At 45.0% G+C, this 24,342-nt stretch overlaps 1 protein-coding gene across 1 annotated transcript in view; it reads left to right on the plus strand.

Annotated features, from left to right (window-relative positions):
• SLC25A21 (solute carrier family 25 member 21) overlaps positions 1-24,342 on the plus strand; it is a 321,849-nt gene that overhangs the window by 219,547 nt on the left and 77,960 nt on the right. The window contains exon 7 of the mRNA XM_044272495.1: positions 23,209-23,275. Coding sequence (XP_044128430.1) covers positions 23,209-23,275 — 67 coding nt within the window. The remainder of the gene's footprint in view (positions 1-23,208; positions 23,276-24,342) is intronic.

Genomic DNA, 24,342 nt, shown 5'->3' on the forward strand with positions numbered 1-24,342 from the left:
ATCTGTCAGTAATTTTGGCGGGATAAACGAGAGACAAGGCGCTCATAGGGTAGTATTGTTTGGTAAAACGTTTTAGAGAGAGTGCTGTATCAGTAGTTGTACTCACCTTCTGGTGCTATGCTTATATAAGCACAGCACTTGCAAAGGCGGGAGGAATAGGGGTACAATCCGGATGAGGTGTGCTGCCGGTATCTTTCTCAATCCCAGGAGTTGCCAGTACTCCAAAGGAGTGATGTAGAATACTGTGAAAGGGCTGTGTACTGGCTTGTACACACTATGATACCTTTTGGCGCAAAACCACAATAGCAAATGTCGTCTTTTAAGAGATATTTATTTGTTCAGATGACAACGCGTTTCGGAGTGACAATACTCCTTTATCAAGTCTTTAGGACCGGGTATACACGGTTGGCAGGGCTGGTCCAGTTGCTGGTGCCGGGTCCTGTCTGTGTATAGCGCGGCTATACACAGACAGGACCCGGCACCAGCAACTGGACCAGCCCTGCCAACCGTGTATACCCGGTCCTAAAGACTTGATAAAGGAGTATTGTCACTCCGAAACGCGTTGTCATCTGAACAAATAAATATCTCTTAAAAGACGACATTTGCTATTGTGGTTTTGCGCCAAAAGGTATCATAGTGTGTACAAGCCAGTACACAGCCCTTTCACAGTATATCTGTCAGTGTCAGTGCTGAGCACTGGCTTGGCTATTTCCTTCGGCGCCTTAAAAATTATTGGGAGCGATTGCCGCGCAAGTACGATGCGCACCCATTCACTACTACCTGGAGAGCGCTTGGTGGTGGCCACCTTCCCCACTCCGTTCTCCTACCTGTAAGACAATGGGGATATCCTAGCGATATGCCCCAACTGTCTCAGATGGGAATACCCCTTTAATGCATTCTGAGAAAGTTAAAGTAATGGCCTTTTAACAGGCAAATTTCTATAGGACACATGCCTTACTGTGATGGGTATCCGTGCCACACAAGATATCTAGTCCAAATTACAATACCAGTGCTAGACTCCTGCCTGGCAAATGCATCTTGATTTAGACATTACTGTATAAGTGTGGTCATGTGTTAAGATGTCTCCATCAGGAAGGCACACCTTCATGCTGGTTATATAAAAAATGCCCGTATTTGAGAGACAATCACTCTTGTATGCTTGTGACCAAGCAGAATGCCAGGCTCATATAAATTACTATTGTTAGGATCAGTTAACAAGAAGGAAGACCAAGATTGTTGACCGCACTCAAGATTTTCACGCTTCACCTCAATCAAATAGCAGAGCGGGTTCTGGTATGTGGTGGGCCTGTGCTTCCTACCTAGTATCAAGTTCCAAAATCTCTCTACTAAATTGAGCTGAAATAAGTAGAATCTATGACATGTTAGGAACATGTTGAGGGAATAGTTGACAATACTACTATCTGACGTTTATAAGAGATTGGATGCTGGTTCCTACCTTGTACTTTCTACCCTGTAAAACATAGTAGAAAGTTCAGAGGGTCACAGCTGCAAACATTGACTTAAAGAGGTTATGCCATCTGGACACTTATGGCATATGGAGAGGATATTACATAAATGTTCTTTAGGTGTTGGTCACACCTCTAGGACCGACACCTATCTCAAGAACGGGGCCCTGTCGTGAATGGAGAAGAGGCTTCGCATGCTCGGCTTCCTTCATTCACTGCTACAAGACTTCCGACAATAGCCGAGCCATCACTCTCTTTTCAGCAGTCCCATACCAGTGATTCTAAAGGAGGCCACACATGCATGGCATGCTCTTCATTATCAGTAGGGCTCCGTTCTTGAGATAGGAGCAGGTCCCAGAGGTGTGAACCGCACCTATAAAACATTTATGGCATAATCCTATCAGTGTCGGACTGGCCGATCAGCATACCATAGGATCCTTTGGTGGGCCCAGACTTTGATACCACAGTGGGTCCAAAGGTCCAGGAGAAAATAAAACATTTAATTTAGGGTCTGTTTCTTTTGAAGTAAAACCTGTTGGGCTTTATTAATAATATGAGGGTTGGCCCCCAAGAATAATTTCCTCTGGTGGGCCCAAGGAACCCCTGTCTGAGCCTGTATCTTATCAATATTCTGTACATGTCCAGACGGGACAACTATTTTAAAGTTTCTAGGTATCCTGCATTCACTGTGAATACATTACAAAATCAGTACACCTTCAATATCTGTCTGGCTTACCTCTGTTGAAAACAAAGGATCGGGTAAATCGTTGTTCAACATGCCTGATCATTCTGTCTTAAAAAATCATCTGCCAAATTAATGTTGGCTAATAGCGAGACTTTTAGTAAGCATTATACGGTTGTACGGTTCGACCAGCTTAGCAAACGTGTATACCCCCCCCCTTTAGTCTTGGTTCATGCTATAGGCTTTTTTACAAAGGCCAATGATTGGACAGACAAGCGTTCAGAGAAGAACAATTGTTTCTGATCATTGCTCAGTGGGGTTTGCTTGTTTGTCAGTTGATGTTGTTTTCTCTGGAGAGGTATTTGGTGAAAAATGCTCGCTCGTTGGCAGCATAACTTCTCATGAAAACAGGGATGTGCTGCCAACATAATGTAAACTGCAAATGATTGTATAAACCATTGCTGATTCCCCATTCAATTACCATTGGTCGGTGTAAAGACTCTTTAAAATGAATGCCGATTGACTTGTTTTGTCAGGAATCACTTGCTCATTGAGCCGCAGCAGTGGGCCACCACCCTAAAGGTCCTTTTACACCTACCAATAATGAAGCTGAATGATTATTGGACTTGAGCGTTTGTAGAAACACTCGTTCCCGATAATTGACCTGTGTAAGAAGTTTCAGCAATCACCTGATGACTGAGCCAACACTTGTACCTAAATTCATCATTCCTGTACAGCAGATTGAACTGTCTAAACAGCAATTTTAGACAGTTTAATAATTTTTCCATTGGGACAAGCAATCGCTGTAGTGATTAACCTTCATCTTACCAGACCATTAGGTCTGAAATATCAGTTCATGTAAAAGGAACTTTAGTTTCAGGATTAGATTTCGTGGGACCAATTGAAGTGGTCTATCCGCACAGTTGCGTACTTCTGCCATTGACTCCCATGAATACATTTCTATTGTAAACCATACACTGTGCATTTTAATATAGTGGAGGTAACTGTTTACTGACATATACTGGCCAAACGTATGACACCCTTTTGGCATACACCTGGTAAATGAATGCCTATCATGCCAGACGTGTGAACATCTATCTGATTCCTTTAATTCGTTTACTCGTTCACTCATGCAGACCACCATTTATTCTGCCGAGTAGATAGTGGTTACTAAAAGCATCTTTTACTCCGGAGGAGCGCACTTTACTGTGAATTACACAGGTAGCCCATTTCTTACAGTTGGCAATATGTAATGCTTCATTTCTCCTCTGGGGGTGCTGCAGGAAAGTCAAACACTTGCTGCCAGATTCTTCTTCAGGTTTCAGCTGATTGCTGGGGTCTCAGATTGCTGGGTTGTTTTTTTTAGGGACACTTTTCCCAAATTAAAGGGGTTATCCAGGAATTTATATTGATGGCCCATCCTCAGGATAGTTAATCAATATCAGATTGGCAGGGGTCTGACAACCGGGATCACCTGTTAGAAGAGGTTGGGTGCTCCATGAGCGTTGCAGCCTCTTCCTAGGTCTTGTGATGTCACTGTATATTAGTCACATGGCCTAGCTGCAGCTCAGCCCTATTCAAATCAATAGGGCTGAGCTGCAATACCAAGCATTGCCGATATACGATGTACAGCAATGTGCTTGGAGAGATGCCGGGAACTACCAGACCTTTGGTGAGCGAGGCGGATCCCTTAAACAGCTGATCTGCGGCGATGTCGAGACTTGGACCCCCGCTGATGTGATAATGATGACATATCCTGAGGATAGGTCATCATTATCATTCCTTGGATAACCCCTTTAAGGGCTTGTCAAATCCAAACAATAGATTAAATATCAATTACATTACAGAGAGACTTTCTGTTTAAAGGTAAAATCCAGATATGTCATAGAAGTCTGTGAACTATAGAGAACTGCCCAGCTTTCCCAGAAAAAAATATTATTTGATTTCTGCAGGTATTCACAGAACAGGTGCTCAAGGCCAGTTTATGAGAAGAGGCGTCTACGTGAGCTTCTCTGAAAGGGCGAAACCTCTCCAGGATTTTTCTTCTGGCTGCAGGAGTTTTAGGGTCCGGTTCGCATTGACAGCCACAGGAAAGTTAAGCTGCTCAAGGCAGTCTGTTTATGAAGGGCTGACAGCTTTATGGCTCGCATTAACAGATTGAATGTTTATTGGGGCAAATGTTTGTACGGAGGATTAGCCTAGAAATCTGGGCTCCGGCCTTTAGACATTTGCAAATACTCTCAGGGATCAGATGGTGTTAAAATGTTCCTTTCGTAGTTTCCATCAGCTTTTCCTCTACATGCCACTAGTGTTCTCTGCTCTACAGCGCTCTGGCTTCAGATGTCAGGGTAAAGAATTAATGACTTTTTAAAGGATTATTTTTCGTCAGCGTTGTATTTTCCCTGTGACTTAAGCCAGCGTCTTCTCTGTGTAGACGTACAAGGCCGATCCGTGGCCCCCAGCTGGCTTGGAAACCCCGTAGGCCTGGTTTATGGCATTATTTTTTAGCAGGATCCAGCCTATGAATGGCACATAGCACATTTTTCCAATACACTTGTTTTTCCAGACGTTTTCGCTTCTTGACGTGGCTCATCCTTATTTATGGTGAATATTCCTGGCTCGCTTACTTGTCAGTCACCTGCCGCTGTTTTCTGACTTCAGTTGCTGATCCTTACAGTATACAGATAGAAAGATAAAATGCTTATAAAGGGTTAAATTCCTAGCAAAATTCTCCTGATATAGTGACCTAATGGAAAAATAATTCTTAAAGAGCAGGATCAATCCTTTAAGCTGGTAGGGTTGACCCTGCTGATTAAAATTATACCTGTCCTGTGAAAATCGGTTGAGATGTTCCCGAGGAAAAAAGATTTTTATTTTTTATGCGCATGAGGACTTCATTGCACTAAGGGGTGGGGCCTAGCCGCTTGGTGCACCTCAGCTCCACCTTTCCAGGTCTGGCCATGCTCCTCAGTGCTCTGAAGCCTTCATTTGTTTAAAGAATAATTATTTTTCTGAGGAACACCATAACCAATTTTCACAAGACTGGTTTTATTTTAATCAGCATAATTAGCCCTACCAGACAGTATGCCTGGTTTATTAGGATTGATCCATCTGACAGGTGCGCTTTAAAAGAGTTCTCCACTTTGGACAATGCCTTTTTGTTAGAAGGATCCCTTTACGGTATATTAAGCAGACCACAAAGTATCCCTTTGCTGATGCCCAGCAATGATGGCTGTAAGGGTTCAGTTTCTCTGCAGCGACACAACAGGTGAAAATAAGCATTGCACCATGCCCATTCAGATCAGTGGGTTGTCTGTGTCTTGCAGGACAGGTCCTCCAGAGAGGGAGAGACACTCTTTGTAACCACTCTCACCAAGAAATTGATATCTGGAACCATAGGTACACCGTACTGTTGTTATGGGACCCATGGAGGGAAGGTATGATTAAACTGCTGTAGACATTGTTGATACTAAGGCAGGGGATGCCAGAGGAGGAAGGAGCATGTGAAATTATGGGGTTAGTTATGTATGATCTGAAAGGTTTCTTTGGGGGGTGCTGGTGGCCATCACGTTCCCTCAGCTTCATTTCAGAGATATGGAAATCTGCAAATAAAGCACCATCAGTTGGGGTCTCTGCTCATGGATTGCCACCTATTACCTCTCCTTATATGACCCAATGATGTGAAGAAAAGTTTGAAAATGACTGTAACATATTCCATTTGCCCTAAAGGTGCCCATACCTGGAAGGGAAGGGAAACAGTAACTGGGCCTGGAAACTAGGGAAGAAACAGGTCACCTCCTAGACAACCCTTATCCGGGCCCTGACTACCTATCAATATGAATAGACCTTGAAGGTAGGAATATTCATAACCAGGATACCTAGGCCCTAATTTCCCCATAAGGCCCTGGAATAAGTATAGGACCAGAGAAAACCTATTCCTCCCCAGATGGACGAATGGAAGTCTCTGTCTCAGGCACAGATACAACAACAGGGAATATAACAAATACAAACAAACGCGACACTTACCGTATTTTTCGCCGTATAAGACGCACCGGCGTATAAGACGCACCTAGGTTTTTGGGGAGGAAAATAAGAAAAAAAATATTTTTAACCAAAAGGTGTGCTTGGTGGGTTTGGAACTAATGGTGGTCTGTGGATGGCACTATTACTGGGGATCTGTGGATGACGGACACTGTTATGGGGGATCTGTGGATGACGGACACTGTTATGGGGGGATCTGTGGATGACGGACACTGTTATGGGGGGATCTGTGGATGACGGACACTGTTATGGGGGAACTGTGGATGACGGACACTGTTATGGGGGGATCTGTGGATGGCGGACACTGTTATGGGGGATCTGTGGATGACGCACTCTGTTATGGGGGGGATCTGTGGCTTGCACTGTTACAGGGGGATCTGTGGCTGGCACTGTTACAGGGGGGGGATCTGTGGATGGCACTGTTATACATACCGCCGCTCCAGTATACTAATATAATATGAAACACAGAGAAAGAATGCACCAAACAGATATAACACTGACTATACTGGCAAGACACAAATGAAGATATTAAAAGCTGAGACTTTCGCCAATATATACCAGTGATGGATATATCGGAGCCCATCATGCACCACGTCAGCGGCTCTCAGCATGGCAAGGGGTCCTAACCGCTGCTCTAACTATGGTGTGAACACGGTCTGGGGGTGATATAATTCAGCTCGCAGCAAAGCTTCCCACAAACGTCCAGCATGAATGCTGCAGTTGTGCGATGTGAAGGAAGCCAGGCTGCAAGCCACACCCACACCAGACCATGTGATGGAGGTTACCAGGTGCAAAGGAGTGGTGCATGATGGGCTCCGATATATCCATCACTGGTATATATTGGCGAAAGTCTCAGCTTTTAATATCTTCATTTGTGTCTTGCCAGTATAGTCAGTGTTATATCTGTTTGGTGCATTCTTTCTCTGTGTTTCATATGATTGCTACATTCTGTGTAGTTTGCTCTTGTGGTGCATGTGGACCGCGCCGACGTCCTCCATTGTATGCATATTTTGCTGGGGTTAGTCGATTACCGCGGTCCACATGCGGTCGGGTTGCTCCCCCTGATTGAGGACACGCCACTGTGTCTGGGGTTGAGCAGCTCCTCCAAAATTGCCACTAATAAAAATTTTTGTTTTTCGTTTTCTGCCTTGCTAGATTTGAGTGTGTCTGCCTTTACCTGGCATTCAAACACTCCTTTGCACCTGGTAACCTCCATCACATGGTCTGGTGTGGGTGTGGCTTGCAGCCTGGCTTCCTTCACATCGCACAACTGCAGCATTCATGCTGGACGTTTGTGGGAAGCTTTGCTGCGAGCTGAATTATATCACCCCCAGACCGTGTTCACACCATAGTTAGAGCAGCGGTTAGGACCCCTTGCCATGCTGAGAGCCGTGACGTGGTGCATGATGGGCTCCGATATATCCATCACTGGTATATATTGGCGAAAGTCTCAGCTTTTAATATCTTCATTTGTGTCTTGCCAGTATAGTCAGTGTTATATCTGTTTGGTGCATTCTTTCTCTGTGTTTCATATGATTGCTACATTCTGTGTAGTTTGCTCTTGTGGTGCATGTGGACCGCGCCGACGTCCTCCATTGTATGCATATTTTGCTGGGGTTAGTCGATTACCGCGGTCCACATGCGGTCGGGTTGCTCCCCCTGATTGAGGACACGCCACTGTGTCTGGGGTTGAGCAGCTCCTCCAAAATTGCCACTAATAAATTTTTTTGTTTTTCGTTTTCTGCCTTACTAATATAATATGTCTTATTCAATTAATAGTTATTAAATATGCCTCTTTATTCCTAATAGTACCTTAAATCCTAAGCGCTTCAGTACAATGCCGGCAGGCAGGCCGGGCGGCCGGCGCGTCACTCACTGACGTCACTTGCCTGCGCCGCCTGCTTCATTCATAAAGTAGGCGGCGCAGGCACGTGACATCAGGGAGTTACGCTGCCGCCCGCCCGGCCTGCATTGTACTGAAGCGCTTAGGATTTAAGGTACTATTAGGCATAAAGGGGCATATTTAATAACTATTAATTGAATATGATATATTATATTAGTATACCGGCGGGGCGGGGCTATAGTACAGTGACTGCACTGCCCCGCCGCTATTGCCGGCCCCAGCTCCTCCTCCCAGTCCCTCCCCGAGTCCCCGCTCGCTTTACATCGCAGCTTGCGATGTAAAACTGACAGCATTCGCCGTATAAGACGCAGGGGCATTTTCCCCCCATTTTGGGGGGAGAAAAAGTGCGTCTTATACTGCGAAAAATACGGTAACTTCTGTAGAGATGGAAGAACATGAACACCAGAGAGGATCTCACACCAGCTCAGCCAAACCCAAATTAAGCTATCAACCGCATAGTCAGAAGGGTGGGGTGAGACTATAAAGGGTAGAAGTGATGACCACTGAGCAGCAGCTGAGAAAAGGGAAGTGGTCATTAACCCTGTCAACACTGAATCAAGAGAAATCAAGGAGGCTGTTAGATTCCTCCACGCTCAATCTCCTTAATTTCCTGACATCAGTCACCTGAGGGACCGTGACAAAATTATCCCCTATCCACTGGATAGGGCATAACTATTAGAATAGTGGGGGTCCTACTGTTGGAACCCCCACTGTTCATGAGGACGGGGGTCTTGTACTCCCTTTATGAATGGAACAGCTGGTTGCACATGCGCTTGGCCACTCCATTCATTTCTTTGGGAGTCCCAGAGAACATCGCTCTTCTATCTCTGGAATTCCAAAAGAAATTAATGGAGCAGCTGCATGCATGCCCAACCAGCCGCTTTACTCATTTAAGGGGGGCTGTAGGGGGCCCCTGTTCTTGTGAACAGTGGGGGTTTCATCGCTGGGACCTACCAATTGTGGATGGGGATAATTTAATCTAACCAGAATACCCCTTTAACTCTTTCTGCAATTCCCAGGCTGTGGGGTGCAGATCCTAGATTTAAATAGTCAGTCTGTCTCAGAAGTGTGGTGGGCGCTAAAGCAATACACCCTTTCCACTGCAGTAAAGTCTTATTGCCATAAACGTGCTGTGCCTTAATGTTTTAATCCTGCACGGCCTTAAAGGTTCTAAACAATTTGCGGGCCACAAAACACTATGGCCGTCTGAATGAGCCCTTACTGTAACTGATATTCCTTTAGTACCATTTCAGAGATGGAGATAATACATTGTGTGCGTGCTTCATTGTCATGATACCTGTGAGACCGACTGAAGCACAAGTAAGAAATATCACTGGACTTCGCTCATGGGTCGAAAGGATGCACATGTTGTATTCCTCCAAATCCTTCTCTCTCTACTATCCTCAATGAGAAACTGGACTGTCTGCACTTTTGTTGTTTCTGTCACTGAGGATGACCTTACTGGCTGTCCGAAATTGAGATATGGCATAGCGCTCTTTGCTAAATACCACAGCTGCCCATCCGGAAACCAGATGTAAAGATATTCCATAGGTAGTACCTCAGACCTGGGGGTACTACAATGTTGTGTATAGTTATATCATATTTTTATGCGCTGCATTTTATATGTTTCGGCAAGCAGTGGGTGGCAAGGAATAGTGCTAACAGCTAAAACCTGTCTTCAAGTAAATCCTTGGACAGTCAGTCAGCTGCATCAAAGACCCTGCTGGTTGGTTATGGACTATAGCCCAAACACCCATCACACAAACCACCACTAGGCCAGTTAAATCTAAAGTTTGACTGTGGACATCTACACTTGAAAGTGCTTAACTGCAGACATCCAACCTGCATCTATATTCCTTATTCTATATGCAGGAGGCCTTATGCGTTCATTTATGGCCTCATTCCTCATACTGGATTTCCACTGCACCGATCCCCAGGGAGCAACCGCCTGAGGCCACTCCCATCATCTGCATCGGCTCCCCCGAGGCTCGCTGCACATACAATATCACAAATTCACACTGTAGATACGATTAGTCTCTTAACCTACATGGGTCAAGCAAATTACCCTCCATCCTTAAATTGAAAGCCGAGGTTCATACTAGAATAATACCCTAATGCATGGTACACCAGACTGTGGACTCTCCTTATGTCAATGGAGCTTGATACTGTGCATTTATGGTTTTCAGCTATAGAAGTTGTACAGCCGAAAATCTAAGGGCTCTAAATCTAGCATATGGTTTGTGCAGGTTTAATGTGCTTTTTATCTCTGCCAGCCCAAAGCATACGCCTTTGGATAGAGCAGATTGTGAGGTTGGGGTGTGAGAAGGTGAAGAGTTGGAGAAAAACTGAATATATCAGTGATTTCCATCTAGGAGTTAATGAATCGGCTCATCAGGTAGAAGGCAGGACGCCAAGCCATACCCGGCTCTGCCCTCACAGTTCTCTTATCTGGCAGCAGAAATACATTAGCAGGAAGCTGCCATCTCCGTTGCCAGATTTTCAACAGAAGCATTTGTTCTTTTTTTGTGAGTGCAAGCAAATACTTCTAATGCAGGTAAAGCCGGGAGCACGAGATTTATTGTCAACAGCGGAGAGGAGGGGAAGGCCTACGTCATCAGATATGGGCCGGGGCTGTGGACAGATCGCCGAGACACGAGGATGAAATTGTCTGGAAGGTGGTTAGAAGGCCTGTGCATTGTTATACCAGGATTGTGCCCTGCGAGCGCCATCCACAAGGGGTCAGCTTCTTAAATCGTATGAACAGCGGTGCATCAGGAGTTATCAGCAAACCAACTCCAGTGAAGGCAATCTGCCACGCTCTTAGGTCTGATTCAGACTGCATGCCTGGACAGCCTACAACCATTAAGGCATGCTGGGAGTTGTAGTTTTGCAACAGCTGGAGGGCCACAGGTTGAGCATCCCTGACTTGGAGCATGTCACATTACACTAATAAGCACAGTGCTCTTCTGTGGACATCTTTTTCTAGGCCTATTAAGTGAACAATAGAGCTGTCATACGATTATCCTAATTCTACTATTCTACCATTATACTAACAGATAATATCTTCCCCTCACAGCAGCAGTAAACTAACAATAGGATACCGAATACTACAACTGCTTTTAGACCACAAAATACGGACCTCAAATCCCAATATTTAGACATCTGATGAAGTGGTTCAGGCGGACAGTTACTTTATGTATTTGAGCAGTATTGATGACCTGTCCTCACGATAGTTCATCATTATCTGATCTGTGGGGGCTGTGCTTGGTATTGCAGCCCAGTACCATTCACTGGAATGGGACAGAGGTGCAAATATGACATGTGAACAATGAATCTGACGTCATTGGCCTAGGAGGAGGCTGCAGCCTCTTCAAACAGCTGATTGTAGGACATCCGGGGGTCGGACCCCCACCGATCAGATATTGATGACCAAACCCAAGGATAGGCCATCAATATTGAACTACTGGAAAGCGCTTTTAAAATGAAAAACCCACAATGAAGGATTTTTCGCTAAGGCTCAGTGCAGGTTTAAGGTATCTACTGTACCACAGAGATGCAGTGTGTGATCCATTACACGTGCTTCTTGGACTCTACGGACCATTAACGGGGTTGTGTCCCTTCAGTAAGTGGCATTTATTATGTAGCGAAAGTTAATACAAGGCACTTACTAATGTATTGTGATTGTCCATATCGTCTCCTTTGCTGGCTTTATTCATTTTTCCATCACGTTATACACTGCTCCTTTCCATGGTTACAGACCACCCTGCAATCCATCAGTGGTGGTCGTGCTTGCACAATATAGGAAAAGTTGCCGGCCTCTCTGGTGGCCGGGACAGGGGAAGTGCACATAGGCTAGTGCTCTTTCCTACACTGTGCAAGCATGGATTGCAGGGTGGTCATAACCATGGAGACGAGCAGTGCATAATATGATGTAAAAATGAATCCAGCCAGCAAAGGAAGCAATATGGACAATCAAAATACATTAGTAAGTGCCTTGTATTAATTCTTCTATATGATAAATGCAATTTGTTGAAGTGAGACAACCCCTTTAATGGGGTCTATCGGGTTCTGCCGAAGTGTCATTTTGTCGGGGGGGGGGAAGCAAAACATGCAACTGAGCTTCCAATACATGTGAACACAGTCTAATTAAAAAAGATTCGGAATTCTCTAGGGGAAGATTATTTTAGGTTTAGATTATTATTACTTATCTAAAAGCGCCATGAATTTCATGGCGCCGTACATCAATATACAGTACAGACCAAAAGTTTGGACACACCTTCTCATTCAAAGAGTTTTCTTTATTTTCATGACTATGAAAATTGTAGATTCACACTGAAGGCATCAAAACTACAAACCGGATTCCAAAAAAGTTGGGACACTAAACAAATTGTGAATAAAAACTGAATGCAATGATGTGGAGATGGCAAATGTCAATATTTTATTTGTAATAGAACGTAGATGACAGATCAAACGTTTAATCCGAGTAAATGTATCATTTTAAAGGAAAAATACGTTGATTCAAATTTTCATGGTGTCAACAAATCCCAAAAAAGTTGGGACAAGTAGCAATAAGAGGCTGGAAAAGTATATTTGAGCATAACGAAGAGCTGGAAGACCAATTAACACTAATTAGGTCAATTGGCAACATGATTGGGTATAAAAAGAGCTTCTCAGAGTGGCAGTGTCTCTCAGAAGCCAAGATGGGTAGAGGATCACCAATTCCCACAATGTTGCGCAGAAAGATAGTGGAGCAATATCAGAAAGGTGTTACCCAGCGAAAAATTGCAAAGACTTTGCATCTATCATCATCAACTGTGCATAACATCATCCGAAGATTCAGAGAATCTGGAACAATCTCTGTGCGTAAGGGTCAAGGCCGTAAAACCATACTGGATGCCGTGATCTCCGGGCCCTTAAACGACACTGCACCACAAACAGGAATGCTACTGTAAAGGAAATCACAGAATGGGCTCAGGAATACTTCCAGAAACCATTGTCAGTGAACACAATCCTCCGTGCCATCCGCCGTTGCCAGCTGAAACTCTACAGTGCAAAGAAGAAGCCATTTCTAAGCAGGCGTTTTCACTGGGCCAGGGATCATTTAAAATGGAGTGTGGCAAAATGGAAGACTGTTCTGTGGTCAGACTAGTCAAGATTCAAAGTTATTTTTGGAAATCTGGGACGCCATGTCATCCGGACCAAAGAGGACAAGGACAACCCAAGTTGTTATCAACGCTCAGTTCAGAAGCCTGCATCTCTGATGGTATGGGGTTGCATGAGTGCGTGTGGCATGGGCAGCTTGCATGTCTGGAAAGGTACCATCAATGCAGAAAAATATATTCAGGTTCTAGAACAACATCTGCTCCCATCCAGACGTCATCTCTTTCAGGGAAGACCCTGCATTTTTCAACAAGATAATGCCAGACCACATTCTGCATCAATCACAACATCATGGCTGCGTAGGAGAAGGATCCGGGTACTGAAATGGCCAGTCTGCAGTCCAGATCTTTCACCTATAGAGAACATTTGGCGCATCATAAAGAGGAAGGTGCAACAAAGAAGGCCCAAGACGATTGAACAGTTAGAGGCCTGTATTAGACAAGAATGGGAGAGCATTCCTATTTCTAAACTTGAGAAACTGGTCTCCTCGGTCCCCAGGCGTCTGTTGAGTGTTGTAAGAAGAAGGGGAGATGCCACACAGTGGTGAAGATGGCCTTGTCCCAACTTTTTGGGGATTAGTTGACACCATGAAATTCTGATTCAACATATTTTTCCCTTAAAATGGTACATTTTCTCAGTTTAAACTTTTGTTCCGTGATTTATGTTCTATTTTGAATAAAATATTAGAAGTTGGCACCTCCACATCATTGCATTCAGTTTTTATTTACGATTTGTATAGTGTCCCAACTTTTTGGGAATCCGGTTTGTATGAATTAACACATGTGAAATTATATACATAATTCTCATCAAGAGAATGCCAAGAGTGTGCAAAGCAGTAATCAAAGCAAAAGGTGGCTACTTTGAAGAACCTAGAATATGACATATTTTCAGTTGTTTCACACTTGTTTGTTATGTATATAATTCCACATGTGATAATTCATAGTTTTGATGTCTTCATAGTCATGAAAATAAAGAAAACTCTTTGAATGAGAAGGTGTGTCCAAACTTTTGGTCTGTACTGTACATACTGTAGGAAAGCGCAAGGGGCTGTCATTGACGAAGGTATGTGTCACCGAGGTTCCTAGCCTCAGTGAGGTGAGAGCCGGTAATTTTAAGTGTCAGCGGCAGCTAGTGCTGACTGACACTATTGGTTATTTAGTGTGGCTGTAAAGCCGATCCGGGCCGGCTCTTACTGGGAGCAGCCAAAGAGCAGGGTGGGTGGCTGTTCCCCACGTTCCAGGCCAGGTTTTGGTTAGGGATATAAAACCCAGCCAGCAGTCTCAGCTGCGTGTGGATTATCCTCCCACAGTGGAGCTTTGCCAGTCTCTGTGTTGGGGCCTGAGAGTTTGGGCCAGGATTAAGGCCTGCTATCTTGCTTGGATGAAAGCACGTGGACTTCTGTTTCACCCAAGGACTTATGTGTTGCTGCCTGGTGTGAACAAACACCAGACTCAAGGTGACTGTTTTTTCCTTGAAACGGACTTTTTGTTGTCACTTTACTTATGTGTGAATAAAACACTGAACTGTTTAAGTTAAAGACGTTGTCGTTGCCTCTATACTGCATCCGCAAGCCTGTCTACCAGAGCAAATCCCCACTTTATATATAGTAAAAAAATGCAAGAAACAAGAAACTATTAACAGACACAAGAGCTTACAATCTACATAGATGCTTGAGAAGTAAGATAATGCAGAGCCGATGTGCGTTCTTAGCGCACAGCTGTGTGGGTAAGAGTTCATCTATTTCTCTGCTGTCCGGCCCCGATGACAGATAAATGAGGGGGCTGGGGCATCTGAAAGGGAGAAAGGCCCTCTTCTCAGGTGTGCTGTTTGTTCAGTAATGCTCTGATGCCCGTCTTTTCTCAGATCCCATTTCTAATGGGCCTCTGCCATTTTTCGGCGGCTGTTTGTGTTAGTTCAGGTTACTGAGGCTTTATTCTTGCAGCCCCATATCCTGCACATTCATTGACATTATGTGAGGAGAAGGGGATGCTTTTAAGAATATAAAGAAAATCATATATTTGGTTGTCAGGGCAGAATGAAGTGCGGCGGGCGGTGGTATCTCAGGTAGCACACAGGATGCTTCACTGTCAGACGCTGTGATGAATGGGCAGAAGAGCTACGTCTTCCCGTCAGTCACTTTCTGTGGCTCTTAGTTTTCTCCTATGAGGTTATATAGGTTATTCATTTAGCTTTCATTTCCGCCATACTCCATATGGACATATAGCAAGACCGGTAATACGGCACATTTGTTATACACAAGAATTGTGGTATTTTACTTTATGGGGTCTCGCATTTTTCCTGTCACTTCTCTTACAGAAAAATGTATTTCTGGTCAGTGGCGTACATAGAGAAGTAAGGGCCCCCCCCCCGCACAGGACAGAAGGGTTTCTGCCTAAATCCCCTCATTTGCTTAAAGTTATTCCCTTAGAGCAGGGGTGCACAACCTTTTTTGGTCTGGGGGCCGCATTGTCACATCGCTTTATTTCAAGGGGCCGCAAATAAAAAAATGTTGATTGGCGCTCATCTGCCTATTACACAAGCCAGTGCAAAGTGACTGGGGAGGAGTGATCGCTGCCACAGTCGTGCTGCAGATAATTGGACATCTTTCATCCTGATAAAATATGCAAATCAGCCGACAAATGAGCAATTCCTTGTTTATCAGCTGCACGATTATACCGGCCAGATATAAGATATGAGCGCTCCTATGAACACTTGTTTCCAGTAATTGTCCCAAATATCGTGCTGCAGCATAGCCCCTGAAACCAAAGAGTTATACTTACCTGCTCCCCGCCTCTCCGGTTCTTCGAACTGCCTCCGCTGTTTACACCTGGCAGCGCATGGAAATGGTCATACACCACTCCAGACAATGACTGGCTTAGGCGGTGATGTGGCCACAAGCAGCGTGTCACTGCTGAAGCCAGTTATTGACTGGAGCTGTGCAAGTGACTATGGCCATGCACTGACGGGTGTAAATAGAGCAGGAACCGGGAGATGGAGGCAGTGCAGGGGACCAGAGCGGAGTGGAGCAGGTAATTATGAATTTTCTATTTCAGAGGCCATGCTCCAGGCCTCATTTTTACCAGAAAAGTGGCGACATTTCCTATTTATAAATTAACTATTTCCTTCACTGCAGAGGACGGAGCTCACTGGTTATCATCATCTCCTGCCAATCTAGTTATAGGCGCCCTGCAGTAACCAGTAAGCACATTACCTTGCTAGTGCGGAAGGCGCCTATTGGTTAACGCTTGAATGACCAGGCCCGAAAAGGCCTTAATGACCAGACACTTTTTTGTGATTTAACGCGCGTGGTGGTTCAAATGGTTGTAACTATCTTATTTGTTGGACTACCAAGATAATTTTTGCAACAATTTTTATTTGGGGGAAACTGTACAAAACGTTTTTAAAGAGTATATATTTTTTCAAACTATAGCTCCTTAGTCTTTAAATATGCAAACTGACACCAAAATAAATTATTATAATTAGATCTCTATTTTGTGTATTTTGCTATATAATATGAAAAGTTTCACATGAATGGGGCGGTAATGGTGACGGTTTTGATTGGTGTGGGTGTGTTTTCTTTTATGTATGAATATTTTTTTTTTACTTAATATATTTCTGCTACATAATATGTCCCCCAAGAGGTCATAAAAAGACCTTGGGGGACACTGTCACTTTTTTAAATTTTGCACTTTTTCATAAAAAGACGGTGGTGGGACAGTGAACACTCTCTTTTATTAAGCACTTTTTCCTTTTTATTTTTTATTTTTTTATTTAGTTTTCAATTTTTTCAAATAATTTTTTAACTTTTTTAAAATATATTTTTACCACATAATTTGTCCCCAAGAGATCACTGAAAGACCTTTGGGAGACAATAAGTGACTTTTTTTTGTTTTATTTTCACTGTAACTGGATCATCCAAAGGAGCCCCAGTTAAAGGCAAAACAGCCTGCTGCGGAGGTTTTGTACCAGGGCAGCGCTCCTCTGTTCCCGAGACACCCAGAAATCACGTGATTGCTGGGTCTACACTGCAGAGCGCTCATAGAGGAGAAGGCAGAAGCGCTAATAAAGCGCTTCTGTCTTCTCCTCGGTTTCCCCGCTCTCACTAATAGCCGGGGACCCTTTCTGCTCCTGCTACAGTGCAGGAGCAAAACCTGTGATCCATCTGCTGTGCGGCGCTCTGTGCAGAAACACAGCTCATTGCAGGATCAGCTTTGTTTCTGCCCAGCAGGGCGGGGGCCGCAAACCATGGCTCTGGGGGCTGCAGGTTGTGCACCCCTGCCTTAGAGGGTAGAGTCCTGACCAAGTTTTTACCCCCAGTAGGAGAGAGGATGATCCCAACTAAGACTGGGCCCCCTCTTGCCCTGGGCCCCATAGCAGTCACATGGTCTGCCGCTATGGTGGTTCCACCCCTGTTTCTGGTCATCCGGATCGGACAGTTCTTAACATGTGGGTAGATGAGCCGGGTCCTCAGAGGGAGATCCGCAGTTTGCAGCGGCACTCTGATTTGACTATTAGGGGGTCCTATTCTCTCTGATACAACCATAGGTCCTAATAAACAACCCCTGCAACATTGTGTGTTTATATGTTTATATGCATAAGGGGCATGCTTTAGTGTAAGGCATGTAGTGCCAATAAGCTCCATTTGTAGGGGTCTTTCTAAATCGGGGACATTCACAGTGACGCCGTTCTTTAGTAATTGTGCATTCTCTTCATTTATATTTTGTCTTGCAAAACCAGTGGATGGTTAGTACTGTTGCGTTACAAACTGGATCATGGCAACATCTGAATGGCTTACATACACGCATGTGTGTGTGTGTGTGTATAATATATATATATATAAAATCTATATTAGTACATGTGTACATATATATATATATTGTGATAAGAGCAATGCATGTATTATTTCTTATTATATGCCCCCTACATTAGTATAATGCCCCGTTATGTGCCGCCAAAACAATATGGTGCCTATTAATGCACAGGGTGTGCTGGTGTGCTACCCGATGGTGCTCTGCCCTTTTAGTAATATCGTACCGACAAGTGAAAAGAACATATTCAGGCGGCACTCACCGATCAGTGCAACAGGCTTTTTTAATCCTAGGATGGATTGCTGGGTACATCAAAAAGCTGAATACATGAGCAATTGTAGCTGAATAAATCAGAAGCTGAATACATCCATGGCTGAATACATCAGAAAGCTGGGTACATGTATATAGCTGAGCACATAAATAGCTGGATTCGAAAGCTGAGTACATATAAATGTAGCATGGGACGGACTTACATACAGGCATGCAGTGGTTGAGATTTGGCGACGGCCGTTTAGCACATCAGCGCTTCATCTTGTCCAGATGAAGCGCTGACACCGAATTTCTACCACTGCATGCCTGTATGTAAGTCCGTCCCATGCCACATGTATATGTACTCGGCTTTCGAATCCAGCTATTTATGTACTCGGCTATATTTTGCTCATGTATCCAGCTTTTTGATGTACCCAGCAATCCATCCTAGGATTAAAAAAAGCCTGTTGCACTGATTGGTGAGTGCCGCCTGAATATTTTCTTTTCACTTGTCGGTACAATATGGTGCCCTGTTATGTGCTGCCAGCACAATATGGTGCCCTGTTATGTGCCTCCAACACAATATGGTGCCCCTTTAGTGCCTCCAAAATAAATTCTCACTTAGAGATCTGCTCTGCTTGTAAAGGGAATGCAGGCTAAGGGCAGATCAGCAACAGCCTGTCTGTTGGCCAAGTGCCATGACATCACTTCATGGCACCTGCTGGCACCAAACCACCAAGTAAATGGTGGGGCAGGGAGCCCACGGTCCTCTGCTTCACCATTTTATTCAACTTCATCCTTAGAATGCTGATGCAGTGGAATGTGGTGCTTCTGCTGAGGGGGACGGCTTCCAAGGGACCACCAATCTCTGTTGCCCCACACGTTTGTACTGGTCCTTGTACTACATGGAAGGCCATGTATCTGTGGCTACCATGTAATACCACATTTCCCCTGCCCAGTCAGCAGGGCCGTCTTTAATATTGATTGGACCCTGGGCAAGAATTTACTTGGGCCCCCTGGATATACAGCAGCACTTACCTGTCACGTCCAGGGCCTCCAGGTGACGTCTCCTCTCTGTCATCATCTTCTCCACTCGGTCCGGACACTTCTCTCAGCCGCCTCGTCTCTGCAGAGTGTGACACACAGACATCTTAGCTTCCTCACATTCTATCATCCCCCAACTGGAGTCCCCACAGTGTTATCCTGCTGCCCCCCCCCCCCCAATACCCCCAAATACTATCCTGAAGAAACATTACTGCCCCCCATAGTAATAGTGCTCCTCATAGTCCCACCAATAGTAATTCCCTTCTAGAATGCCCTCGTTAGTAACACTGCCCCAACCGTGATAATGCTCCTCAACAATGCCCTCCCATATTAATAATACCCTCACAGAGACCCCAGTAGAGATAAGGCCCCTATTGTTCCCCCAGTGGTGATACAGCTCCCTACAGACCCCTCAGCAGTAATAAGGCCCCCATAGTGCGCTTAGTAGAAATAAGGCGGATCTATAAGACCCTCCTATAGAGCCCCCAGTAGTAATAAGACCGCCTATAATGTCCCCTGGATCTGCAGTGCCCCCTGCAGTTATAATCCTCCCTCCACCATACAGTCCCATGTAAATAACATCACCTCCTCCAACGCACAATCCCATGTAAGCATCACCCCCATAGGCTACTTTCACACTTGCGCTCGTGCGGATCTGTACTTGTAGAGGACGGATCCGCACCGATAATACAAACGAATGCATCCGTTCAGGACCGACTCGTTTGTATTAGATTAGAATTTCTAAGTCCCAATACGGATCCGTCCTGACTGACATTGAAAGTCAATGGGGGACGGATCCGTTTACAATTGCACCAGTTTGTGTCAATGCAAAGGGATCCGTCCCTATTGACTTACATTGTAAGTCAGGACGGATCCGTTTGGCTCTGCAAGGCCATGTGGACACAAAAACGCTGCGTGCAGCATTTTGGGGTCCGTCTCCAAAACGGAACGGGGGGGCCGTACGAAGCCGAACGAATGCATTCTGAATGGATCCGCATCCATTCAGAATGCATTGGGGTTAAACTGATGCATTTGGGGCTGTTTGTGAGAGACCTGAAACGGATCTCACAAGCGGATCCCCAAACGCAAGTGTGAACGTAGCCTAAACATTAAGTCCCATGTACATAAACATCACCCCCCCCATCCACTTACAGTCCCATGTAAATAACATCATTACCCCCCCCCCCACCATCCACTTTCAACATACAGTCCCATGTAAATAACATCACTCCCTCCCCCAGCCACCTCAAGCACACAGTCCCATGTCAATAACATCCCTCCCTTCAGCCCTAACATACATCCCAGTTAAATAACTACAACTCCCAGTATTGCTCTGCCTCTCCCTTCACTTACCTCTCCAGTCCTGCATTAGGCTCCTCCTCTTCACTCTGGTCCAATCCTGCACTGGTCACATGATGGTGACATCATCCAGGTTATCCTATCACAGCCTGTTTTGCTGATCACATGACCTGTGATGTCACCACAGGTCCTTCGCCTCTTCCCAGTGTATTAGATTCAATTGTATTGCCGTTCTGTGTACGGCAATACAGTTGTATCTAGCAGGCAGGCAGGACATTCGGGGCCTGGGACAAAACATCCGGGGCCCAGGCCCTGAATGTTTTAACCTAGCAATGCCCACTAGTGAATGGGAGTTGGGAAACGGAGCTCCCATGGGTCCCCAGGAGCAACTGGGCCCGGGGCAGCTGCCCCTTTTGCCCTGCGGCAAAGACGGCCCTGCCAGTCAGTTGATCGCCCCAGCAGCCGCATTTCGATAGACTCAACCGGAGACAACCCTTTTAGTCGAGGGCTACATAGCGACTTTGGTCGCAACACACATCACGTGGTCAAAGAACGCAATGTAGCGCTGCCTGCATCACAACGAATAACTAATGATAGTATATGGGGTCACATGACATGACAGTCGTTAAAAAACCAAAACAAGCTTGTTTGAATTTGGTCACGGTTATGGCACCTTGTATATTGCCATGCGACCCTATTCACTTTCGTTACTTGCGATCCTAGTTCATGTGTTGTTTGTCGAGGTCACAATCACCGTGTAGCCCCAGCCTTAATTCCGCAGCATCGCCTATACTACATGCAGGTGTATCCGTGCAGTTTGTCAGCCTCTGAATGGTTTCAGTTTGATCCATCTGTCACGGTCAGCGTTATGTACAGGGCTTATTCCATCCATTGCTGTAAATTGCTCCTTACTCTGATCTTTCTCCTTCCAAACCAGTTAAATAAAAAATATCACATGCCAAGTAATAAACAGTAAGACGTAAAAATAGAAATATCTTTCATCCCGGGCTCACTTTTTATTATTTTACCAATAACAGCGTCCAGTACATAAACAGATACTAAGAAATGGAGAGAACGGGCGAGTGTCAGTGCCGAGCTCATCGGACCCCATATACTGTATCTGTGCAGTTATAATTTATACTCGTTAGTGGATTAGTTGGTAAAAGTGTTAGAGTTGCGATGGATAGACTTCAAAGCCCCGAGCAATCTTTAAAGGGGTATTCCCATCTAGGACACTGATGGCAAATTGCTAGGATATGCCATCACTGTCCAGTAGGTGTGGGTTACACGTCAGGAACCCACTCCTATCTCCAGAACGGGGACTCTGGAGTAAAGGCCAGCACACTGTGCATGCACGGCGTACTCTCCATTCACCGGATATAGCCCACCCAGGATTTGCCTATTTTCGGAACTCCCATAGTGGAGAGTGTCTGTGGTAAAAAGAAGTATACACAGTTTGTTTGTTTTTTTACAGTGGAACTGTATATACGGTTAACGTATACGTTTTTTGTATACGTTAAACGGATAAGAAAAACGTGATATGAACCCAGCCTAATAACAGTTCTAGGGAATTAATCTCTCGACCATAGTGCAGAGCAGTTACAAAGAGTGTCTCTCACCTCCGAGGGCCTGTCTGACATTACACAGACAACCCATTGATTTGAATGTGCATACACCGTGCAATAATTACTTTACCCCATGGTGGCGCTGCAGGGAAATTAAGCACTTATTGTCAGGTTTCTCTACTGATTACCGATGATTCCTGGGGATCCCAGCAGCGGGATACTTTGTGATCATCTTATTGTCATCTAACAAGTAAGAATAGTCCAAAGCAGAGCCCTTCTTTAAAGGTGTTGGCCAGTATACTGTACATGACTATACTGCTGAGCTGTCCAAACGTAGGCCTTCAGTATACATACTCACCTGTCATCTTTCTCATCCATGGGCTGCAAGATGGCGGCAACCACTTCTTCTGGCTGTTCCTGGCCACCCCCTATTCTGCGCAGGCGCTGAACAATAAATAGATGCATGCGCAGGTACAAGGGATTCTTATAAATGAGACCAGGACAACCGGGGGCCTCCATCAGGTCAGCTGGGGGACAGTATACAGTCATGTATGTTTGTATGACGTATGTATGACTGTATATGGCATTTTAACAAATTACATTGTACGTCTGCCATTGTAGTATATTGTACCTCATCATGCCTCCCGCTTCATATGAAAAATTGTGGAATGCTTCACTGCATGTCATATACACAGAGGTATGGCCTGCAACTAGCCGTGTCAAAACTACAACTCCCAACATAACCTGATAGCAGCATGCTGTGAGTTGCTGTTTTTCAATGGCTGGAGAGCAGCAGACTGAAGGTTACTGCACCAGAGGATGACTCCAGGATTTTTATTTTAGGCAATATACCATGCAATTCTGAATTATAATGTTCATATTGGGAATGTGTATATCTATATTAGAATTAGGAATCGCATTCAATATATTTAGCATCGGACCCCCAAATACGACAACGACTTCACGTGTATGCATATGTCTCATTGTATAGGTTGCTGGGCTTCTACAAAGGAATACTCCCCCCTATCTTGGCCGAGACCCCAAAACGAGCCGTTAAGGTAAGTCCAGCTGCCACATGGGCCAGCCTTATCATAACGTTATATGCCGTGTCGCCTCTCTGACTGTGCGGTCGGTGTCGTTGCCTCCTGGATTGATCTTTATTTGCCTTATGAAAATATTAGCCGCATGAATTCTGCAACGCGACAAGAACTCTGCCTACCAAAGACCTGAGCCCTCTCACTGGAGGAAGGAAAGGGTTAACCGCCGTGCCCCGGCTCCTGTCAGCTAGCTGGGGACTTGACCTCTGACCAAAATCATCAGAGACGTTTGTTAAATGAAACTAGAAAATCTTCCCCTGTTCTGTAAAACAAATTCTCTATTTACATGGCATGCAAAGCCGCTCTTTACCTGCGCTATTTACATAACGTTGAGATTACCATGGGAAGCAAATCACAACTTTTGGCAGCTCTGCCCTCCGCAGAAAGGACCGGAGGGATTGCCTGCAAGAGTCAGATGAATTGGATTAACCCCTTGCTTCCCAAGACTGCAGGCGGGATAGGACAGCCTACTCCAGTGCCATTAATAAAAGTAAGGAGGGCCCATCACAAAGCCGTTCATTGCAGTGCCGGGTTTTTGTCACCGTGGACCTGGTATTTGTTTTGTCCTCCATGCTTTTTCCATTAAAGGGGTTGTCCCATGAAAAATAATATGCTACGGTTTTCAAACCAGCACCTGTATCTGAATACTTGTGTAATTGCACGTAATTAAAAATTTCGCATAGCCGCTGAGTTATTGAATAAAATGTATCCGTATAGCGCCCCCTGCTGTTTGTTTTTTCCCCTTATTTCTTTGTCCTGTTCACTGAGAAGGCCGCACATGCTGAGTTTCATCCTTCAACTGCCTTCTGAGCTGTGATAGGGAGAGCATGGACACGCCCCCTGAGCTGTGATAGGGAGAGCATGGACACACCTCCTGAGCTGTGATAGGGAGAGCATGGACACGCCCCCTGAGCTGTGATAGGGAGAGCATGGACACACCTCCTGAGCTGTGATAGGGAGAGCATGGACACGCCCCCTGAGCTGTGATAGGGAGAGCATGGACACACCTCCTGAGCTGTGATAGGGAG

Source organism: Bufo gargarizans, chromosome 11 (genome assembly GCF_014858855.1).
Source record: "Bufo gargarizans isolate SCDJY-AF-19 chromosome 11, ASM1485885v1, whole genome shotgun sequence".
Taxonomy (NCBI): domain Eukaryota; kingdom Metazoa; phylum Chordata; class Amphibia; order Anura; family Bufonidae; genus Bufo; species Bufo gargarizans.